This window comes from Tachyglossus aculeatus, chromosome 19, assembly GCF_015852505.1.
Source record: "Tachyglossus aculeatus isolate mTacAcu1 chromosome 19, mTacAcu1.pri, whole genome shotgun sequence".
Classification (NCBI taxonomy): domain Eukaryota; kingdom Metazoa; phylum Chordata; class Mammalia; order Monotremata; family Tachyglossidae; genus Tachyglossus; species Tachyglossus aculeatus.
In genome coordinates, this window is record NC_052084.1 from 30,529,405 (window position 1) to 30,553,305 (window position 23,901).

The window sequence follows — 23,901 nt, forward strand, 5'->3', positions numbered from 1 at the left end:
ATTCCCCCTTTGTGGCTAGCCATATTTGTGTTCTTTTGCCCCAGATGTTTGCAACAAGATGATGATGATGATGATGATAATGGCATTTATTAAGTGCTTACTATGTGCAAAGCACTGTTCTAAGCACTGGGGAGGTTACAAGGTGATCAGGTTGTTCCATGGGGGGCTCACAGTCTTAATCCCCATTTTACAGATGAGGTAACTGAGGCAAAGAGAAGTTAAGTGACTTGCCCAAAGTCACACAGCTGACAGTTGGCGGAGCTGGGATTTGAACCCATGACCTCTGACTCCAAAGCCTGTGCTCTTTCCACTGAGCCACGCTGCTTCTCTAATGTAATATGAATATTTAATATGTAATATGTAATAAGATGTAATATGAACATTTAAAGTCATCTCTTCACATTGTTCATGGTACTAATAGCATGCTAAAGAATTTGCTTAAATATAGGGCTTATTTCTGTTGCAGAGCTGAGCTATGCAATTCAAGAGGACATTCAAGGCAAGTATCACATTAAGTCTTGGTCTTTATTTGATTATCACATTGCGTCAAAAAATGACAGCTTTGTAAAATGACAGCTTTGTATCTCATTCGCTGTCCTACTCCATCCTCATTCCCTCCATTATAACACCATTCCCTTCGGTTCAGAGGCCTGTTCCGGGGGGAGTTTTTTCCTAAATCTGGCCGACAACAATCTACTGAGCCCCTCAACTCCTCTGTGATGGAGTGGGCAGAAGTGCCTGGTGTCCCTACTCTCTCAATGAGTAGAGCTGCAGAGGTAGATGACGGCAATCTTCGGAATGACAGGGTACCCCGGGGAGGGAAGAGAAGTCTGGAGGGGCTGACAGCAGGTTCGCAGGTGGCTCTGGCCCCAGGAGAAATAGCCGGGTGCAGTTTTGGGGGGTGAGGAGTACGAGAGTGGGAGGGTGAAGATGGCAGCAGCAGCCAGTCTGAAGCTACTACCAGGCTGAGGGCACAAGTAGAGAACAATGACCTTGGGAACTACTGTTAGGCTGGCAATCAGAGGTATTTAATGAGCACTGTACTAAGTACTTGGGCATATACAGTAACAGTTGGTAGACACAATGCCTGCCTTTAAGCAGCATAGAATAGACTTGTCTCCCCTCCCCTGGCTAGTTAGGACCCCACGCCCAACCCAGCCTCCGCAGATAACTTTGCCAATGTCTCCCATCCGAGCAGCAAAAATTACCAATTCTTTATTGGGTGGTGTATCCACAGCGGGTTTTTTATGAGACTGAAAGCTTTCAAAGCTAGATTTCCATAGGCAATATGGAGTTCATATCAGTGGCTACAAGGGCGACACTGGATTTATATCTCTGGATATGAAGCCTGCTGTCAGCATAGCCAGGTGTTATGAAAAAGTAATCTGGTGGCATTGCCCATGTGAATAAGTTCTTAATTTTTTACTTTGGCCACAAGTTGAAAGTTTCATGATTCTTTTGGAAACAGTTCTCCCTCGACTCAGTAATTAACGAGAAGTCTGGCGTTGTTTGTTTCTAACAGCAGATGGAAATGGGTTTCAAGCCTTTGAAAGTGTACTCGATTCTAAGACAAATTTACAATGTGGTTAATAGTTGGAAGAGTAAATAAGAGCTAAACTTCAGAATGTAACAATAGACATCCATCGTGTCAGAATAAGATACCTCTGCAAGAAGAATTTTAAAGGTTTTTCAGGCGTATGAAAATTTTCAATAGACTGCAGTGTTTCCTTAGCCCAACCATATTTCCCAATCAATCAATTAATTTCCCAGTGCCCACTGCCTCTTCCAAAATAAATGCCCCTAACATTCTCCTACAAATAAAAACTTAAAAGAAGTGAAGTTTTGCTTAAATTAGCCAAAAGCGGTGTCCTCATTCACTCTGTCTGATTTCATTTAGCTGTTTACCATTTTCATGGCTGATGTGTTCAATTTCAGTGGTAAACCAGCTGTGAAAATAATCCGAGGCCTTAAGGTTCAGGGTTAGAATGAAATTAAGTTGATATAAAAAAAGATTAATGGCAAAAAGGGATTTTGATTAAGAATAGAAAACATGACTTGGTGTATGGTTCTAATGGTCCCTGCCATTCCTGAACAGTGACTATGGCATTGGTAAGTTTGGGGGAAAAGTAGTATACATTTTTGTAAGATGTGGTTTTGGGTTTTAGTTTTTTTGTTTTTTTTAAAAAAGCTGATCTCAGAAAAGCGTCTTTGTAAGACTTTTATCAGATGTGCTAACCCAAATTTCTTTTTAGTACGCATTGCTGAAAAAGTGGGGAAAATAGAGATCATTCTGAAGAAAAAAGATAGCATCGCTTGGAAAAATCTTGGACATCCCTTGGAAAACCATAATTCTTTTATTTCCCACAGAGACACGGGTATGCTCTAATTTCTGAGTTTGATAGTGGTCACAATCCTGTGGATGTTCATGGAATGAGTTGGGAGTCTTGGGGGTGAGTCCTGAAATGATAATAATAATAATAATGGCATTTCTTCAGCGCTTACTATGTGTTAAGTGCTGGGGGAGATACAAAAGAATAAGATCAACACAAGCAGGGGCTTTTTAGAATTCCAGGGTCTGCAGTGAAGTGACCATCAGGAAAATGTCTCACACTATGGAGCGCATCTTTTTGGTTCTAATTTTCCATATAATTCTCTTAGCAATGTATCCCAGCATTCTGCTTTTGGATGGCAGCTGCTCCTCGTGACTTAAAAAGATTGTTGTTTTTCCCCCTCAGGGCCCATAATTTTCATTTATATTGTGCCAGGATCTAGTATTTGTACACTAATCTAATTGAATAATATATTTTGTCATGCTCCCCAGGTCCCAGAATAGTTTGTTCTTTTTGTCTCTCCAAATTTTCCACCGTGTTGGGCTAAGCTAAACACCATCTGTGTCATCAACATGCTGTCCCCCTTCTACTGCAGTCTCTTGATTGAAATTGTGTTGGACCTAAAAAAACCCCAAAGGAGCACTGCATTCAGGACAGCTATTTCTCGCTGCCGATCCTGAATTCACTTGTTTCCAAGGTTTAAAAAATGCTAAGCCCCTTTTATTTTTCTGTATTTAATAATAATAATAATTGTGGTATTTGTTAAGCACTTACTGTGTGCCAGGCACTGTACTAAGCACTGGGGTGGATACAAGCAAATCAGGTGAGACACAGTCCCCGTCCCACATGGGGCTCACAGCCTCAGTCCCCATTTTGCAGATGAGGGAACTGAAGCACAGAGAAGTGAAGTGACTTGCCCGAAGTCATACAGCAGACAAGTGGTAGTGCTGGGATTAGAACCCATGACCTTCCAACTCCCAAGCTTGCGCTGTAGCCACTACATCATGCTGCTTCTGTTTAGAAGGTATGCTAGTCTCAATTTTCTTGGCAGGCCTCTTCTTCTTGAAGTTCGGAACAAACTCTTCCAAACTTTGCCTTTTCTTCTCTCCAGAGTTAGAAAGAAATTGAAGAGCTACTTGCAGTATGTGTGCATCGAATAGAGGAGGCTTAGAGAGGGGAAAAGAGTTGAAGTGGCAGTAAAACTGAATCGGGTTAGATCTGAGGTTAGGTCCAGTCCAGTTAGAGCACTCTGCCCTGGAAGATCACCAGGAAAAGAAGAAGCACGCACCTCTCGTAGGTGGCTAAGTGTTCGCCTTCATAGAAGCCGGTGTATGATGTGAGCTTATCATGGGCAGGGAATGCCTTTACCGACTCTGTTGTACTGTACTCTCTTAAGCGCTTAGTACAGTGCTCTGCACATAGGAAGCTCTCGATAAATACCATTGACTGAACAATTGATGAATCACATAGGTCTGGTTTCCAGCCTACTGCTGGCCACCACTTAATGTCAGGAGATTGAGTTTGATCCGAAAAAAGCTCACTGTCACCATAATAATGGTATTTTGTAAGTGCTTACTGCGTGCCAAGCTTTGTACTAAGTACTGGACTAGATACAAGATATTTGGATTGGAAACAGTCCCTGTCCTACCCCAGGGATCACGGTCTAAGTAGGAGGGAGAGCGGGTATTGGATCCCCATTTTCTAGATGAGGAAACTGAGTCCCAGAGAAGTTATGTGGCTTTCCCAAGGACACAAAGCAGGCAAATGTTAGAGCTGCGATTAAAACTCAGGTCCTATTACTCCCAGGTCCCTATTCTTTCTACTAAGCCATGGTACTTTGTACATCCTCTAGACCGTAAGATCCTTGTGGGCTAGTTTCTTGTCTACCATCTCTATTGTACTGTGCTCTCCCAAGTGCTTAGTTCAGTGCTCTGTACACATTAATTGCTCAGTAAATACCATAAGTTGAGCAGATCTGTGTTCAAAGTGCATCTCTGGTTTTGGGCTCTTGCTGACATGAAGTTGTTGTATGTTTCTGACTCCTGCGCTTGTATGTTTCTGTAACTGATCTGACATCTAGAAAGATTGCTGAGAAGCAAAGTGGAATCCTGCAACCGTGTGAACTTGAAGAGTTCCTTCTGTTTCTTCTCCTTTCCCATCTGCCCTCCCTTGCCCCTCCTTCCTACTTTGCTGTGTAGGGGCTGGGGGATACTTTGAAATTCTGCTCTCAGATGGTCTCATATGTATTAGTACAGTTTAAGTGCTTAATCTGGAACCTAAGTGGATAAAGAAAAATGTAGCATGCAGGAAACAGCTTACTGTGTAAAAAAAAAAAAAGCCCAGGGCCAGTGATTCAGGAGGAGGAAGCTTATCAATTATTACTTCTGCAGTATACAGCAGCTGCTGAACACCTAGTAGTGTGCCAGATTCAGAGTACATGGTAAGCATTTATGGCAATTACTGATCCTTACAATGCCAATGATCTATCCAATGCCTAAAGGGGAGAAGGTCTATCTGTGCCTTAGAATATTAGTATTCCTGAGAAACAGACTGTTTTGTAGAAGTTGTTTTTCTAAGCCACATATGTGCTCATTTTCATTCCCAAGCATTTAGTTTCTTGCACATCCAAATAAATAATAGGTTTTGAGAATCTATTGGCCGAACCTTCATTAGGTACTCAGGGACCCAGGTAGAAAGAAATCAGTCATGCAGAAAAAGAAGTCATCCTCAGGAGTTCTTATTGGGCATCCATTGTCTGAAGCATAAGGTACTTATTCCTTTGGAGTTTCTTATAAGTGGACATAATCTCAAATATTTTGGAGGTTCATATGGTTTAGGGAAAGTATTGGAGACTGCTTTTAATTAGGTTTGGCAATAACAACCTGATAATAGCTTGGAAGAAGTTTAATCACATGGCAAGGTTGTGATGTTTCCAAGAACTAATTACACGAGACATATATAGCGCTTAGAACAGTGCTTGGCACATAGTAAGCGCTTAATAAATGCCATCATTGTTATATATCAATTTCACATCATCTGGGTTGTAACTTTAGAAGTTATCCAAGGGAGAGTGAGGAATGAGAGAGAAAGAGAGAGAGAGGCGTCCTTGAATGTAAATAATTCTTTCATAGTCTCTTCAGTTTATAACTTTAGTGCTAATAAAATAGCCAGAAGAAAACTGCTAATGTAACATCAATCTGTCATTTCCAGCCTCCAGTCAATGAAATTCTGTTCTAGGGAGAAAAGAAAGCAGAATTTTTGAATTATGGCAATCTTAGCCTAACATCATTATGGAGCTTCACAGATCAGTGCTGTGGGCATTTTACTAGAAGGTGGAAATATCTTTTTGAAAACATAGTGAGGTGTAATTTCTGCAGTAACCATTTTGTCAGATTGAATTTCTATTTTTAATCCCATCTTTATTCATTTGCATGTCCCATTCCCTAGTGGAAGAGTTATGGAAGAAGCCAATAAAATAAAATTTAAAATGCACCTATGCCTTGACCAAACTAATTGGCACAGCCTGCTCTATCGCTCCCTTTCCCTCCCTCTTCCTGCTCTATCCTTTTCCTCCCCCCAGATCCTTTATTCTTCTATTCCCCTTAGCTTGCCACTATTTGGCCTCTCTTCCCCTAGTCCCCTTCTCCTCTCCCTCCCACAAAGGTGCTGCATTTAAGAGGGCCTCACTGGTGGACATGAATTGAAAAACTTGATGAGCCAGCTACCAATTGTCTCTTGTGGACAATATTTGGGATTCTTTGCCCAGAGAAATCAGGGGGAATCCATCTCCAGGCAGATGGGCCTTTCAGTCAATCAGTAGTGTTTATTGAGCACTTACTGTGTGCAGAGCACTGTTGTAAGTGCCCAGGAAAGTACAGTACAATTGACTTGGGGATAAAAATAAATCCTCTCTGATAGGAATAAGGTAAAATGGATCAGTAGCTCCGTAATAGTAGGCAGATCACTGTCAGATAAGGAAAAACAGTAGCTCCGGAAAACTGAAATTGTAGCTCTAATTTCCAAGAGAATCCATTCTGAGGAATGCTCCAATTCGTATTCCTCATAAGTGATCAGGCCTGATAGAGCCCTGTGTATGCTGGAAATCTAGAGTTTGTCAGGTCCTCAACCACACCACCGCGATACTGAGTAGGATCAGAAGTGAGCCTGGGGTAGACCTGGAGAGAACTGCATTCATATCTGGAGGATGCTATTATGACATATCCCAGTGGGCTGCTGTAGCTTGTAGTTCCAGGAGCTTTCCCTGACAATCACATATTTAGGAAAAGAGAGAGAGAGAGAGGAGATGTTGCACTTATCTCCACTCCTCTTCTCTCACTCTAAAATCCCCCAACTGTAGCTGTTTAGACCAATTGTTTGAGTTTCCATTGGATGTTTAGCACTGCACTGGGTGCTTAAGTAAGGGTATACCTGATAATAAGGGCGTTTGTTGAGCAATTTGTGCTAAGCACTGTACTAAGATCTAGGGTAGATACAGGATAATCAGTCGGACACATTCCCCTACCCCATATGGGACTCACAGTGTAAGTAGAAGGGAGAACAGGTTTTGAGTCCCCATTTTACAGATGAGGAAACAGCCATAGAGAAGCTAAGTGAATTGCCCAAGATCACCCAGCAGACAAGTGGCAGGGCAGAATTGGAACCCAGGTCCCAGGCCTATGCTGCATCCACTAGACCACCCTCCGCACTTCCTAATAGTTGTTTTTACCCTCTGTACTTCCTAGTAATTGTTGTTTTTACCCAGTGGATCAGAAAATGATTACTGGTTTGAGTAATTCAGAAATAAGTAAAACCATCGATTTTTTTTCTAGGATTGTTCTACCGAAAATGCCAGCTGATTTCTAAGACGGATGTCACCCATGATACCAAACTTTTCTGCTTAATGCTGCCTCCAAGTTCTCATCTTCAGGTGCCTTTAGGGCAGCACGTTTACCTCAAGCAAACCATCGCAGGTAAGTGGAACAGAAGCTATCAAGATTGTGTTTGTTGGTTTTTTTTAAGAAAAATACTTTCATCTTCTGAGCATCATGAGGAAGGTGAACTGAATTTTGATTTTCAGTTACAAAAAAAGCTGCCTTTCATGATGGTTAGGTGCTTCTGTCGAAGGTAAATGTTACCCATGTGTTCAGTGAGGACGCAAAGAGCAATGCAGGATAGACTGACTGACTTTCTCCCTCTGTGCACACTTGTAAAGACCAATCCTTTGCTGGATTTGCCATCCTAATGCCTGTCACGGTGTTATTTAGGTCAGAGTTTGTCGAGCTCCGGGAAGTTAAATTTACATCATAATTGGCAGAGACTAAGCATTATGAAATATTGTTCCTTGTATCCTTTTGTGCTGTGCCTGTTGGAAATACATCGCTGGAAAATGACTCTTCCTGGCCTCAGTTTCCACCATGATGATGATGATGATTGCGGTGTTTAAGTACTTACTATGTTCCAGGCACTGTACTACAAGCTGGGGTGGATACAAGCAAATTGAGCTGGACACAGTCCCTGCCCCATGTGGGGCTCACAGTTTCAGTCCTCATTTTACAGATGAGATAACTGAGGCCCAAAGACGTTTAGTGATTTGCCTAAGGTCACACAGTAGACAAGTGGCGGAGCCATTATTCGAACTCATGACCTTAAGAGTCCCAGACCTGTGCTCCTTCCATGACACCATACTGCTCACTTTGGTAGCTCGTACTGGAGTAATGATTTCAGGCATATTCTCATATGCTAGCATCCACTGTCTTGCCTGTATTGGCAAGTGACGTGTTACCACAATCCTTGCCCTTGGGGTTTTACTTTGTCTCTTGGTTGTTAGTGACAGTAGAACTTCAAAATCTATTGCATTTCCAGCTGCCCGGAAGAGATGGCTTTTGGATGCAGAGAATCCATACTGGGTCTTTTTTCATTGTTTTATTTTTCATGACAGTGCTGTTCTTTTTGTAAATAGCATTTGTAAAGGGGAGGGATCTGGCAATGTATTGATTTGTAAGGAAATTTCAAGATTTGACCTGTAAAATATCAGTAACTGCATTCAGTGAGCCTTTAGTATATACTAGGCACTTGAAGAACTGTACCAAGAAAGTACACACAGACACACACACCCCACCCCCCCCAGATAATGGAGCTTTCCATTTTATGGTCCAAAGGTCAGGCCTTCCCAGATTATTCCAAAAAAGCATCTAGGTGGTGGGTAAGGCCTGGCCTGATCCACCTGGTGACTTGGCTAACATATCCACATATGTGCTTTACCATGGGAATAATTACATGTACTCTGGCATCCATTTGTGTAATTTGTGAAATTAGCCAGGCTTAGGAAAGTTTTCTTCGTTTTCAATTTTTAGAGCTGAAGTTTCTTTGGTTTTTGCTGATTTCAGGGACAGAAATAGTGAAGCCGTATACACCTGTGTCAGGTTCCTTGCCATCAGACTTCCCGGATCCCTATCATCCTTATAACAAATACATATATTTTATTATTAAAATCTATCCCAATGGACTTTTCACACCACAATTTGATCGTCTTCAACTTGGTAAGCATTTGCTAGTTGCCTAAGGGCTTTATGTAGCAGTTGCCCTTTGTAATTTATTTCCTTGGCATTGGTCTGGAATTTTGGTTTTGGTTATCCCCTACAGTTCAGTTCATTCATTTTCTCTTTTTCGTTTTATTTTGTCTCCACCCCTACCGCTCCTGCAAGCCACTATAAGCACTACAGATTTAGCCAAAGTTCCAGGCCTTTTTCTGAACCCCTGAAGCTTGAAAATTGAAAATTAAAGACACGTAATGTGGTATTGAAAATGAAAGACATTTCAGTTTATTAAAGATGACAAGTGGTGGGATTGAATCAAATGGCAGCAGTTTCCAATTTCCACACTAGGGATGGTGGAGCCTTCTAGGGTCTAATAAAGGAAGAAACCCTGGTCCAGCTTTCAGGAAGGTCTCTATTTGAAAGTTTGCAGTGTGCAGAGCACTGTACTAAGCAGAATTGGTAGACATGATCCCTGCTCACAAAGAGCTCAGGCTCTAGAGGGGGAGACAGACATAAATGTAAATAAATCATTTGCAGTTTATAATTTATAGATCTGTATCTATACATATTATTGAAACTACTGATTAAAATGACATTTTTGGGTCTTGTGAGAATTTCAGTTATCTAAATTACTTCTGTCCCCCATTATTTTGATAATCTAGGCTAGCAGTGTTACTCTTTTTGTACTGAAAGTATCTTGTGAAAAAAATCTGGATGAGAGGAGTGTGGGAGGAATCATTAAGACTTTTTTTCATTTTTTTCACTTTTAGGGTTTTCTGATGTGTTTAATTTCATTGTTTAGGAGATTATGTTTCTGTGAGCAGTCCCGAAGGCAATTTTAAAAAGTCTCAGCTTCAAGCAATAGAAGATCTCTTTTTATTGGCAGCTGGAACAGGCTTCACCCCGATGGTTAAACTACTAAATTACGCTTTGACTAAAATTACCAGTCTCAGGTACGTAGAGTATCATCCAAAAGCGTCAAATTTTATTTTGTGCAGATTAATGATGTATGTGAAAATGCTTTGAGTTTTCCAGCAGAAAGTCTATATGTAAATTCCATGGTAATAATGGTAGTGCAGTATTGCCTCCCAAAACCCCTGAAACCGTGATTTGGATTAGAACCCAGGTCCTTCTGACTCCTGGGCCAATGCTTTATCCACTAGACCATGCTGCTTCCTGATTGTATTCTGAAAAACAGGGTTGGTGTTGGATAGAAGGGTCTCCTCTCCTCTACGTGGTCTTCCTTCTCTTTTTGTCTTGCATCTCCTTCAATGCTCTTTGGCAATGGCCTGAAAACTATAAGCCCTCTGGGGGAGATGAACAGGTGAGAATAAAGTGATCTAAAAATGACCTCCCTGCTGACTGCAATTTTAACAAGCACCACTTCAGTGGGCAATTTTCAGTCCCAGTAGAAATTCCCTCAGCAGTGTTATTTTTGTAAAAACGACTACCCTGTTCAAAATAAAGTGCCTCTAAACCCCTCCGTGAAGGCCCGCTTCTGAGTTGAGAACTTTCTTTTCCTGTTCTCATGAAGAGGGAGGAATTGCCAGCAGGGAGGATATCCTTTTCTCACCTGAGTTTTTTAATTGTTATTCACCGATTTCAAGACACTGACAAGGAGGTAGCTTTCTGTGAGGTAAAATTTAGAAATCCTGGATTTCTGAAATTGAAGAAAGAAACTGTGGCAGGTACAGAGCAGGTTAACACTGCAAAGTCAATGTGGTGATAATATTGACGGGTAGGATGCGGTGATACTGGGTGCATAATATTTAGTTCACCAGCTCTTAATCAATCAATTGTATTTATTGAGCGCTTACTGTGTGGAGAGCACAGTACTAAGCGCTTGGGAAGTACAAGTTGGCAACATATAGAAACGGTCCCTACCCAACAGTGGGCTCACAGTCTAGAAGGCAGGAGTCCTGCCAACTTTATTATCTTCCAAACTAGCACAGTATTCTGCACAAAATAGTCACTCAGTGCTGTTGAACAATTGATTGATTGTTCAGGGTCAGACTACCTTGAAGGAGAGGTCCTGGCAGATTTTTGTGCCCAGTTTCTGGGCAGAGCTTGTGGTAGAGGAGATGGCCCAGAATCCCTGGGCCCCGAACTTAACGCAGAATTTACTTGGCGGCTCAGTGATCCCAGGAGCAGGTAGAGAATTGTGCTAGTGACTGGAGGTGGAACCTGAGGTGAGCCGGGAGAGGAGGAGACTAATCAGTCATTCAGTGGTATTTATTGAGTGCTTACAGTGTGCAGAGCACCATTCTAAGTGCTTGGGAAAATACAATAAAGTTGGAAGACTGTGAACTTGTCCTCCAGACTGTGAGCTCACTGTGGGCAGGGAATATATCTGTTTGTTGTTGTATTATACTCTCCCAAGCGTTAAGTTCGGTGCTTTGTACACAGTAAGCACTCAATAAATATGTTGGAATGAATGAATGAAGTCACGGCCCCGCCAGTAAAATTCTCCCTGTCTTCCCTCCGACTTAGTTTGTGGACCCCATGCAGAACAGGGATTGTGTCCAACCTAATTAAATTGAATCTGCCCCAGTGTTTAGAACAGTGTTCGACCCACATGCTTAACAGATACCATAATTTGGCAGAGTGTAAGGACATGTACCCAAGAGGGTGGGGTACATATCAGATGCTTTATAGTGGTATGTGTTTTTTTTGTTTTGTAATGGTATTTTATTATGTGCCAGGCACTGTACTAATCACTGGGATAGATTCAAGCTAGTCAGGTTGGACACAGTCCCTGTCTCACACAGGGCTCACAGTCTTAATCCCCGTCTTAATCCCTGCTGTGACAATGTGGCAAATTACTTATCTTGTCTGTACCTCAGTTTCCTTATTTAAAAATTGGGGAATAAATACCTATTCTCCCCTCTCCCTTAGACCCTGAGCCCCAAGTGGGACAGGGACCATGGCTGATTTGATTGTATTGTGTCTACCGCAGTTCTTAGTACATAATAAATGCAACAAATATCACAGTTATCATTATTACAACTAGGAAGAAAATGTAGAGAGCATTCTGGGGACGAGAACCAAAGGTGGCAATGTCCTTACATCCTTAGGGAGATTAATTGGCCCTGAATATGCTGAGGGCTGCCTCCTTTTGGGATGATGTGGGGCTTGTGATGAAGCTATGGCGTCACCGAAATGGAACCCAGAGGAGATTTTAATCCACATTCTTCCTTGGACCCAGCGTTGAGCCAGTCAGTGCCTGGGAAGTGATAGGAAACAATGTTTCAGTCACAGCAGGATCCCAAGTATCCAGCACTGAGTCATTCATGTGCATGGGTAAACTTTACCAATTTATTTCCCCACACGAAGATGTGCCAGAGTACATTGACTCTGTCTTATTTGACTTGAGCAGTGTTATTGGATCTCGTGCTCCTTAGGTGATGAAATAAACAAAGCAGAAATAAAATCAGTAATGGTTTCATAAAATAAAGCACTCCTTAACTATCTAGCCCTTAGTTCTGCTGCACTTCCAGACTCTGAGGTCAGATTAGTGGCACATACTGCCACGAATTGGTCTGCCGGAGGGGGTGGGTCCCCTTAAATTTTTCTGGGAGGGAGGGCCACGGGTGAGTTGCTTTGCTCTGAGGAGATTTGGATCCTGGTGAATATTTCCCTCAAGTAAACCCTCTCCAAATGTAATAGACTTCAAGCAGTTTCAGCTTGTGGATACTAAGCAGCGTAGTCTAGTAGACAGAGTACAGTCCTGGGAGTCGGAAGGACCTAAATTCCAATCCCGGCTCTGCCACTTGCCTACTTTGTGACCTTGGGCAAGTCACTTTACTTCTCTGTGCCTCAGTTACCTCATCCGTAAAATGGAGGTTGAGACCGGGAGCCCTATGTGGGACGGGGACTGTGTCTAACCTAATTAACTTGTATCTATTCTGGCACTTTATAGAGTGCCCGGCACACAGAAAGTGCTTAACAGATGCCACAGCTATTATTATTATTAGGTCAGTCTTGATGAATAGCAACAATTATTAAGAACTGTAGAATAATTTCCTTGACCAGTAGTCGGGAAGATGGAGAAACTTAATGACGGGATTAGAAAACCCAAAATTAGCATTATGTTGAGGGTGTTTTCCACCTCTTCAGTTCTTTTATTGGCAACTGCAATTAAATCTCCGTGGAGTACCTCAGCCCCCCACTTCAGTGCATCAGACCCTGCCGTGGGTAGTAGAAGCCTGCTGATGGCCATGATGGTTGGGGTAACAAGGATAATTGAAATCCCCAGGCACTGCAAAGCACCATGTGAGCTCCTCTCTCCATCCACTGTCCTGGTCTATACTAATAACCTTACAAAGAGCGTTCTAGGAAAGGCTCAGCAAAAGCATCATAACTACATTTCTTTTGTGTTTGGCTTGGCTTCTTTGTCAGGTAGTTTTTCATCCTCGATGATCACTCCAGGTGTTTGCAGCTCCATCCATCCTGTGACTGGGAACTGAATTTTGGCTGTGGAGAAGGGTGATATGTGGCCCTAAGCCTAGTCTGGCGTATTGATGTGCAGATTTATGGATGCAGAGGGGCAATTTGTTTTTCTCTCAAACGCTTCGGTAGACACTTTGCACACAGGCTTTTCTAAATTCACCTGTTTCTGAATTTACATTTTTATCAGGAAGAAATGATGGCAGCATTCTGAATGGGGTGATTGCCTGGTTTCACTAATGATAAAAGACATTTCTTGTGAAATTGAATTCTAGATTTGTTATTCTCAATTCCCCATCTTCATTCTTAATGGCTTTCATTTGTCTCTGTTCTAGTCCATTCAATGCATGGTGTTTGGGGCTAGGTTGCCACCAAAAAATTGTAGCGTTGAAAATTTCTGCCTTTTTCTTCAGCACGTTTTCTGCTTAAGTTGCAGTAATCAGACTGAAATTGTAGGGCGAGACAGAGCTCGATTCATTCCAGGATATCTTTTTGACAAAATTTCAAACACCGTCATTTCAATATAAAATGGAAAGGGCTTGTCTGTCCTGGTGCTCCTAAGGGGGACTTGAATATAGAGTTTAAAACCTTTGCCGCTTATTCAAAACCCATGGATATTTTTAAAGATTTTTTTTTAAAGGTTACCATACAAACAGCTGGATTTCTCTTACTCTTGATAAAAGCTAGGTTTTCTATAAATGCTAAACATTTCACTGTATACATTTTAATTTCCAGTTGCCTAATTAGTAGGGACAGTGCACCTTTTACTTGTAGTATGGCTTCCTTTGGTAGGATTGTCACAGCCGTTTGCCTGATCGGGTTAACAATTTGTTGGTATGTTTTAGTGTCTGGCCTCCTTTCACGCCTGCTGTGGCCGATGATATTGGCTGTCATTAGCATTTTGACTGTTAGCTGTTATTCGGTATTTGGATCGTAAGGTTCATTCAATAATTCATGGCCAGCCACTCGCAAGCCCCAGCCAGGAATAGTAGCTCTGCAAGCCATGTTTAATTTGATATAGTATTTTGATTTCACCTGTGTACGTGTTTTGTGGGTGTTGTCTGTTTCCCCCTTCTAGACTGTGAGCCCGTTGTTGGGTAGGGACCATCTCTATATGTTGCCGACTTGTACTTCCTAAGCGTTTAGTACAGTGCTCTGCACACAGTAAGTGCTCAATAAATACGATTGAATGAATGAATGAATATAGTAGGCCACCTGTTCCTGAAATGGTTGCTAGGATCCAATTGCTGCTTCAGAAAAAAAGGAAGCCTCTCACTTGGGCTTCCTCTAGTGGATGGGTTGCTGAGCATGGAGGGATGCCATCTTCTCTGGCACGTTTGCTTCCATTCTGGGGTCCCCTCTTTTATGATCTTTGTTTCCCCGCATTGCCCTGGGCTTAATGGTATTGTTTTATGCCATCGAGTCATTTCTGACCTATAACGACACCACGGACACATCTCTCCCAAAAGGCCCTGCTCTCCATCTGCAGTCGTTCTGGTAGTGCATCCATAGAGTTTTCTTAGTAAAAATACAGAAGTGGTTTACCGTTGCTGCCTTCCGCTCAGTAGTAAATTACTTTAAACTGGACCTTCCCCACCAAATCAATCCGAATAGATGTCAAGTGAATTGTTATTGTAGTGGGAAGAGTTTTGTGCCAATAATCATACTCTCCTCATTCTAACCATTTAACAGACTTTCCGCACTAAACATTCTGGACATGAAAAGTTCCTGAAAATATGTCATTCTGGTGGCATGTATATGCCTCTTCATAATAGGTTACGACTTACTAAGGATATGGAACAGTTTGAACATAATTCCACACTGGTCTAACAATCTAATTCACATTTCACAGATGAGGAAACAGGCCCAAAGAGGTTAAGTGACTCACCCAAGGTCACAAAACACATTCTGCATCTCATGGGGATAATCTGTCAGCCAATAACACTAATATATCTGACTTTCACCTATGGTGTTTTGTTTCTCACAGTGTCTGTTAAAACCAAAGAATCCTTTCAAAATGCATTTGATCATGTAGAGTTTCTAAATGTCTTGAGTATAATCAGTATCACCTCCACTAAAATCGTCATATTGTAGGAATGACACATAACTATCCAGTGACCCACCTCTAACCTTCCCCATTCAGTACAGGATCACTTTCCTGTACTTAGTACAAACTGTGAAACCTCCAAGTTCATTCCCCTTCCAAATTCATTCCCATTAGCACATGTATGATTCTTCCTCATGAGTGTCTGCTTCTTTCCTTACTAGTGTCCTGCATATCACTTTTCTCTGGTTCTTTTCTGGACACCAAAAATACATAGCAAACTTTTCCTGAATTTCTATTTGAACTGGTCACATTCATGCATAGTTTAAAAACTGCATAGACACTGGCCTTCGTTTAACTTGAGTCAAATATGATTATTTTTAGGAAAGTGAAGCTACTGTTCTTCAACAAAACAGAAGAAGATATACTTTGGAGAAGCCAGTTGGAGCAATTAGCACTCAACGATCAAAGGTATTCAGCTAGTGGTAGTTTTTGTTTTTGTTTTTTTTGTTTTCTGAGTCTATGTAATGAAAGACTTGATTTTTACAACAAAGCTTTTGAACAGAAATTAAAACATTTCAGGTAATCTTCTAAAAGGAAAAAAAAAAAAGCTTCCTTTCCCCCTAAAATGAAAGGTCAGGATATTCAGTGTTTTAGTAGCAGTCTACTTTTGCATAGTGCCACATGAATATGTTTATTACCTCCCCCAACTTTGGTTTTGACTTGTATGTATATGTAGGGAATCCAACATGAAATTATCACTGATGAAGACATAAGCCATCATTTGATAGGCTCCATACCAAAAACCTAAAAGTTATATTTATGGCACTTAGGCATTGAGCTTTCACCTCTAGTTTCAAAAGTTTGGGGTTGTGGGAGAGTCTACTTTAAGCAAGCTATCTGTGATTTTTGCATTAGCTAAGAGAGTGTGGAGTGGGAGAGTCTTCCCCAAAGTTTGAAAAATGGAGGCATTGCAGGTGACTTGGCAGATACAAAGTGACAGGTTGTCTGCTGCTGAGGGGATAATTGTTCTAATAACAAACAGCCCCCCAAAGCATCCATGATTCGCACACAGTTCCCGTAGTCTTGTCTTCTGCCTCATGTATTTGGATTTATTTGGTGGGGTCTCTGAACAGCTTCGATAGGCTAATATTTCCACTACTTTTCATTAGTTCCCCCTGGTTCAACAGCAGAAGGTGCTTCCGCATCTCCATCATCAATCAGTCATATTTATTGAGCACTTACTACGTGCAGAGTGCTGTACTAAAACACTTGGAAGAGTACAATACAACAGAATTAGCAGACACGATTCCTGCCCATAACGAGCTTAAAGTCTAGAGTGGGAAACAGACATTAATATGAATAAAACATCAACAACAGCAGTGGTCATCTGTACTAAACACTTGGTAAAATACAGTACACAGAATTAGCAGAAACATTTCCTACCAATGAGGAGCTTAAAATCTAGAATAGGAAGCAGACATTAATATGAATTAAACATCAACAGCAGCGGTATTGATGGAAAACCTCTCATGGGCAGAGCTCCCGAGGAGATACCTGGGGAACATAGAGGAGGAGTATATGTGATTCCTGTCTTCAAGGCACTTGCATCTAATAGGGAAGCCAAATCGTCATAAATAAATTGATGACGATGTCAGAGTAGTTGTAATAATGAAATCCAAGAGAATAAGTTTGTCAGTAACAAATGCCGAGCAGTGGCACGATCAGCAATGTGATGGTGAGATAAACTGGGGAAGGCCTCCAGGAGAAGGTGACATTTTAGAAGGGCTTTGAAGAAAGAGTGGATTAGGGTTTGGTAAAGCTAAGGAAGAAGTACCTTCCAAGCTTGGGAAAGTGTGAGCGATGGATCAGAGAATTGAGAATCAAGAGCAAGGACTGGTTAGAAGGTTTGTTTGGAAGAATCGGTGAGCATAAAGTAGGTTGCATCAGGAAAATCTCCCTCTGTCCAGTTCCAGTGATTTCTGTTCCTTTACCCAGAAATTCTTCCCTGGGTCTGTTTCTCTTCTGGCTATTAATCTCATCTCTGGAGGTGGGAAATAGTTTTTTTATTATTAAATTCCTCCTTGTTATGCAGCTAGGATATAATTTGTGGAACCATGTGAAATTTGAATTTTTTTGTCTCCATTCCAAATAAAAGAGGCTTTCTACATAGGCAGTATATATCCATACTTTAGTCATTTTTGTTGCATTTCATGAATCCCAGTCTACAGCAACCTGAGAGCCTTTTAACAAGTCTTTCTCAGGCTTTCTGAAATTCCAAGCTGCTGTATATCTCCGAAAAAACAGAATACCCTGCTGGATATGGATTTTGTGGTTTTTAGCATTTTTGTTAAGAGCATGCTGTTATTTCAGTGTTTCCCAGGAGGAAAGGAGGGCAGAAAAGAGGAAAAGCAAAGGATGGCAGGAGAAAAAACATCCAGGAGCGGGGGAAGAATTAAACCAAAGAAGAAGGGACCAAAACGGACCAGGGGTGAGGTGGGCAGAGGAGGGCAATGTAAGAGAGCCAGGTACTCAGAAAGGGAGGATGGCACAGAAAGGGACAATAAAGGGAAGAAAGGAGACAGAAAGAAGAGGAGAGGAGGAGTGAGAAAACCAGAGGAGCTGGCAGATGTGGGAGGAGGTGCAAGGACTGGGGAGTGAAAGAATCGATGGGGAGATGATAGGCCTACGGGTGGAGTGTTGGGGCAGTAGCGATTGGGCAGATTATTATGTGAGGGTGGGTAGGTGGCTTTGTGAAAGCTGTGGAATCCTTCGTTAGTCTGCAGTGTATTGGATTTTGGTCTCATCCCTATTTTGAAGTCCTATTCCCCACAGGAACCCAGGCCAGCAACCTGGCTTATTGACAGCTACTGAACCATTTTTCCTCGGGGAAAAAAAAGTTGGCATCTGATATTAGGCAATGGAAAATAGTGAATGGACACCTGTTGCTGGGAACTGAGACATTAAGGCATACATCCTTGCCATTTCAGCAAAGCTATATTTTAATGCTGGAAAATACGGCCAGGAAGGCTATGTAGACATTAATTGGGTGATTATTTTTGACATTATCAGGGTTTCTCTGCATAGAGATAGTATGGCACCAGTTGTGTCCTCCCTACCCAGTGCAGTACCAGGTGTTAATTTGGAGCTATTATTGCTTTTCTGCTTTTAATTTTAATTAGCCCCTGAACTCTGCAGATGAGCTACCACTCTGGCAAGTGGTCCTTTTAGGAGATTCTAAAGTTTAATTTTGAAGGGTTAGAAAATAAGGCCTTTGCAGTGGTATTTATTGAGTGCTTACAGTGTGTACAGAGCGCTGTATTAACCTTCATTCACATACCCCTGCTTTCCACAGTGGTGTACAAAAATTGATTAAAGAAAACATGCCCACTGGCCCCCACCTCCCAGATTCCTTTGGAGATGGCTTTCTAATAGTGTCTGACGTAGCGATGACGGAGTCTTCTGTCCAGAATGATGAACAAACCTCAGGACCCAGAATCTGCACAGAGGAATTGATTATAGGGCTAGTGGCTTGCCCAGTGCCATTACCTCTCTCTCATCCCTGCCAGCCATGTTCCCCTGGGGAAGAATGCAACAAGCGAGTAAAAAGTGGGCAGAGGTGTAGCACATGGCAAAGAGCTTGTGTGGTCTTCGTCCTCATTAGCAGACTACAGGTAGAACCAGACGAGAATCCAGTTCTCCTGGTTCTCAGAACAGTGGGACCAAAAGCAGTACTGGGGTTTAATCAGTCAATCAACGGTATTTATTGAGTGCCTGCTATGTGCAGCGTACTGTACTAAGCACTTGGGAGAGTACAGTACAATCCATTAGTCCTCGCCTAAGCTCCCCATAAGTTAATGCCCCGTCAGTTTGAGTTCTCAAATTGAAGTATATGGAGATGTGTATGTACAGAGGTGTTGATGCTACAGGTAGCAGGATCTTAACCACACGTGCGGGTGTGGCTGAAAAGTCATAGCTGACAGACAATGATTTTCCAAACCACCTGTGTGTGTAACTTGCCCTTTGTCGCACGAATGCACTTGCTAATCTCCGAACGTGTCTTGTATTCTCATCTGCCCCTTCATCTCCAAGGCTTTCTGTTCATGAGCGCTGTCCCTCTCCTGATTAGCCCCGCAGAGCCGGAGCAAGGATTCTGGTCTCTGTCCTGAAATTCTCATCCTCCAAGAGTGAAAAGAGCCTCATAGAATCTGTTTAGCCCATGCCAGCTCTAGCCACTTCCTTGTCTGCCTGAAAGAAATCCCCAGTTCCAGGAGAAACCACTATTTTATCTGTGACTTTTTCCAGGTTTGAAGTGGAGTTTATTCTCTCAGAACCCCACTCCGGATGGTCAGGCCGACGGGGGAGGATGTCCTTAACTCTCCTGTCTGACGGTGTTAAAAGAAGCCAAGACGGGTCTAACGTTCTCATCTGCATCTGCGGCCCGGCCCCTTTCACGGAACTAGGAATGAGGTGAGTTAAAGGTTAGAAATGTGGTTGGGTTTCAGGAGGAAAAGCCTGTGTGAGATGCTTTGGAGTCAGAGGTCATCCTTTGTGTTCCTCTGTGGTCTTGCCCTCATAAGGAATTGGTTGTGGTGCAGGGAAGCAACAGGGAATGTTACATCAAGCAAGTAAGAAATCTGATCCACTTTATTTCTGTAAAATTTAACCTCGCTAGGCAACGATAATGCTCAAAGATTATTATGGTGCTTCCTACCGTTTAATGTTCCTCTTGAGTGTAATACCACTTACAAATATAATACCACACTAAATTTGTAGTAGGCAACTTGTCAGTTATTGTGAATGGAAGGTCTGAAGGAATAAGAGGAGAAAAAAAAATTGGATAGAGATGTGTGCATTCAGTCCTGAGGTTGGTCAGCTGGGGGGATAAGACCCTTGTCTCTTGTCCCCTATGCCCCCATTTCTCTCTGTAGGTTCTTCCAAAGTCAGCACCAAATCGACAACCCTGGGGTAAAGTTTAAGCCACTTCAGCAGGAAGGGGAGGGATTCTGACAGCCCATTTCAGCCGGCCCCTATGGAATAAATTGCAGCCAACACTTAGTAAGTTGTTAGGAGAAAGGGAAAAGTTGGCTAAAGGAACTTACCAGGTAAAGGCAAAGCCACATTTTCCATTTCAGTCTTTTTTCCCACTACACCTTTGCTAGAGTTGTTACCAAGTAGCACTGATACATGTTGTTCTCATGTGCAACATTTTGTGAGTAATTTCCATTTAGGTGATCTATTTCCCATTTCAAAGAGCATAAAAGATTGAAGCCAGTAAGTGGGAAGACCTTTTTTTCCTATAACAGTTTTTCTCCAAGTTCAATTTCCCATTTATTTTAATTTCATTCAATAGCTTCTAAGAATTTAGAGATTTTCAGCAAAATTCTCACTTCAATCTTTCATACCTCTGAGTCCCTTGCTAGAAGCAAGGATTTCAGCGGGTCAAGCTAAGATTGAAAATGGGCGAAGGAATGATACAGACAGGAATTTAGAAATATACCTATCCCTGAAAATGGGCTTCTCTGACTAGCAAGTTCTTGGCCCTCTGGTTTAACCACTAGTGGGGTTTCTTCGGATTTGATTCAGCTGGGTCAGGAATACGTAGGTTTTCCAACTCAATGTGCGCTCTTAGTTTCTAAAATTGGGATCTTAGAGCCAAGATGACTGTCATTGAGAAGTATTGTTGAAGCCTCTGCAGTGTGCCAGTGCCCTGTGGAAAACCTTCAGTGGAAGTAAGATTCAATCCTTGCCCTCAAGCTGAGTCAACTTGCCACATAAGGCAAAATGAGGATAAAATGCCTCCTTAGACTGTGTAACCCTGAGTGGGTCTTGTACTGACCTGATCTTCTTGTACCTACCCCAGTCCTTGCCAACTACCCCCAGTATTATTGTTGTTATTAGAAATAGTATTTTTAATGGTATTTGGTAAGTGCTTAGTATGTGTCTTGCACCGCACTTAGGGCTGAGATAGAATCAAACTCCTTACCATCGCCCCCAAAGCACTCAATCACCTTGCCCCTCCTACCTCACCTCACTACTCTTCTACTACAACCCAACCCGCCTGCTTTGCTCCTCTAATGCCATCCCACTCACTGTACTTCTATTTCTTTTTATCTCGCCACCGACCTCTCGCCCACGTCCTGCCTCTGGCTTGGCACGGCCTCCCTCTTCATGTCCCGCAGACAACTGCTCTCGCCCGCTTGAAAACCTTATTAAAGGCACATTTCCTTCAAGAGGCATTCCCTAAGCCCTCCTTTCCTTTTCTTCCACCCTGCATCACCCTTACTTGATCCCTGTACTCATCCCCCCCCCCAACCCCACAGCACTTACGATCATATCTACAACTTATATCAATGCCTGTCTCCCCCTCTAGACTGGAAGCTCATTGTGGACAGGGAATGTGTCTGCTTTAGGTCAACTGAGTAACCTTAGCCAGCTCATAAAGTCAGTACTATAACGTGAGAAGCGGTGTTGCCCAGATGATAGAGAACAGGCCTGGAGTCAGAGGGGCCTGGGTTCTAATCCTGGCCCCGCCACTTGTCTGCTGTGTGACTTTGGGCAAGTAACTTTTCAGTGCTTCAGTTACCTCATCTGTAAAATGGGGATTACGACTGTGAGCCAACATGTGGGACATGGACTGTGTCCAACCTGATTAGCTTGTATCTATTCCAAGGCTCAGAACAGTGCCTGACACATAGTAAGCATTTAATAAATACTATAAAAAGAGTGTTTGAAAGCCAATGGGTTGGAGTGACTTTCTTTTATTGTGAGAACAATCTATTTGAGAGTCAGTGCATACACGATGGTTTCTGTCAGATTTCAACCTGGGTTTTACTCCTGTTGGTCAAAAGATCTTGCTTTGTAGGGGTGTGCTCTCCTTGCCTAGCTTCTTTACATAAGCAGGGAGGCAGTGCCGCTATTCCCCTTACTTACTTAGCCAAGCTTTCTGCTTTATGAAATGGTGTATCATTTTGGTGTTTTAGCATTAAAAATGTTGCACTGAAGTGTTTTCAAGTTGTTCGTATTTAGATGGTTAATGTGAAGACGAAATAAAGCAACAAAAACATCAGCTGGCCTTTCTGTCTTGCTAAGAGGACCGTTCGGAAATTAAATATTAAGACACTGTGAAGCATGTGGGCAATATAGGGACAGTTTTTCCACTTGGCTTTAGTAATGCCTTGCATCCCTCATACCCGGAAAATACTCAAGCCCAAAACTGTTATTGAATGAGAAGTAGATAAATTATGTGATATGCCAGGTTCAATCATTTGTGAAGCCGTTATTTTCCTCCAGGACAAATGTGAATGGTTTTCTAAATGTATTTGCACTGGGTTGCCTAAGTACCCACCGAGACTGAATCCATTAGGGCTGGCTTGGAGCAATGATGTAATTATCCCTGGTCAGCTCTTCCCGTTTCTCAGCTTCTGCCCTGTTATTATCTCCACTAAAAATTTGCGCTTTGTTTTTCTGTTTTAGGTTGCTACAGGATCTTAATTATTCCGAAGAAGAGCTTCATAGTTTTACCGCATAAAACAAAAAGACCACCACCAATCCAATCAAATTGATTTATCTACATTCATGATTGTTGAAACTTTTTTAAGGAAAACTTTTTTTGTATGAACACCGTGTCTTTACTCAGTCCAGTCATTTCTTTCTTCAATGACATGCACCTTTCACTGGAGTAAAATAATTTAATACTGTGTTACACCTTGCATCATTTCATAGCTTTTATCAGAGGGATGAATTAATCTTGTAAACAAATGAACTGTTTTAGATATCATTGTTTATTCCTCCCTATTTAAAATTACTGTCTCACAGTTATACAATTAGAACCCTTTGCTAGTATTTTACAACCCGTTGTGTAGTAAATGAACCCTTTTATTACCTCTTCGTTACTGTAAAATGTCTTATTAGCAATACAGGTTAAATTATACATTGCACAGTTACCTCAGGAAATGATCGTTAATGTTCTTGTAATTGCTATTGAAACACGGAATGTTCTGAGTTTTTAAGTGATTGAAACAAGTTCTTGTACATAATATCAATTCGTAGTAGAATAAAATGGTAAATTAGTGCTTTTTAAAAGATGAAGCAGTCAGTGAATGTTCAACCCCGAGGGTGTATTTCTCCAAGATCTGAGAGTCATTATTTGGGGTTTGGGAACTGTTGTTTTCCTGAGAGAGACAGGGTTAGGAGGCCGTGTGGCAGTCAAGTCAGAACCCTGCCGGGAGGATGGCGAGAGCGTCGAGCTTGAGTCAGGCGAAGGTTTGAAAGCAGGTATGTGTTCGTGAAGCTGAATTTGTGTCCAGAATTTCCACTGGGTTGCAAGCACTGTGTTAACACACCATTGCCGCACTGGGCTCACATTCAAAGAACATGCTTCTCAAATGGTCCCAGATATCACCGAGGCCTTTTGCAACTCTTAGGCGAATAAACCAAGACCCTCTAAAGTTGAACTTTAGAGACTATGGATATGGATTTTCACCATTTTTTTTGCTTCAAAGATGGAAAAAAGCCTCTAAATATTAAAAAGAATGCAATTTTA

General features: G+C 42.0%; 1 protein-coding gene across 1 annotated transcript in view; it reads left to right on the forward strand.

Moving 5' to 3' along the window:
• Window positions 1-23,901, forward strand: part of LOC119940984 (cytochrome b5 reductase 4) — a 50,835-nt gene extending 26,934 nt beyond the window's left edge. Inside the window, exons 9-16 of the mRNA XM_038761405.1 lie at window positions 467-499; window positions 2,253-2,375; window positions 7,160-7,300; window positions 8,717-8,869; window positions 9,669-9,819; window positions 15,741-15,827; window positions 19,662-19,826; window positions 22,833-23,901. Of these exons, the coding sequence (XP_038617333.1) occupies window positions 467-499; window positions 2,253-2,375; window positions 7,160-7,300; window positions 8,717-8,869; window positions 9,669-9,819; window positions 15,741-15,827; window positions 19,662-19,826; window positions 22,833-22,887 (908 nt within the window). The 3' untranslated portion in view covers window positions 22,888-23,901. The remainder of the gene's footprint in view (window positions 1-466; window positions 500-2,252; window positions 2,376-7,159; window positions 7,301-8,716; window positions 8,870-9,668; window positions 9,820-15,740; window positions 15,828-19,661; window positions 19,827-22,832) is intronic.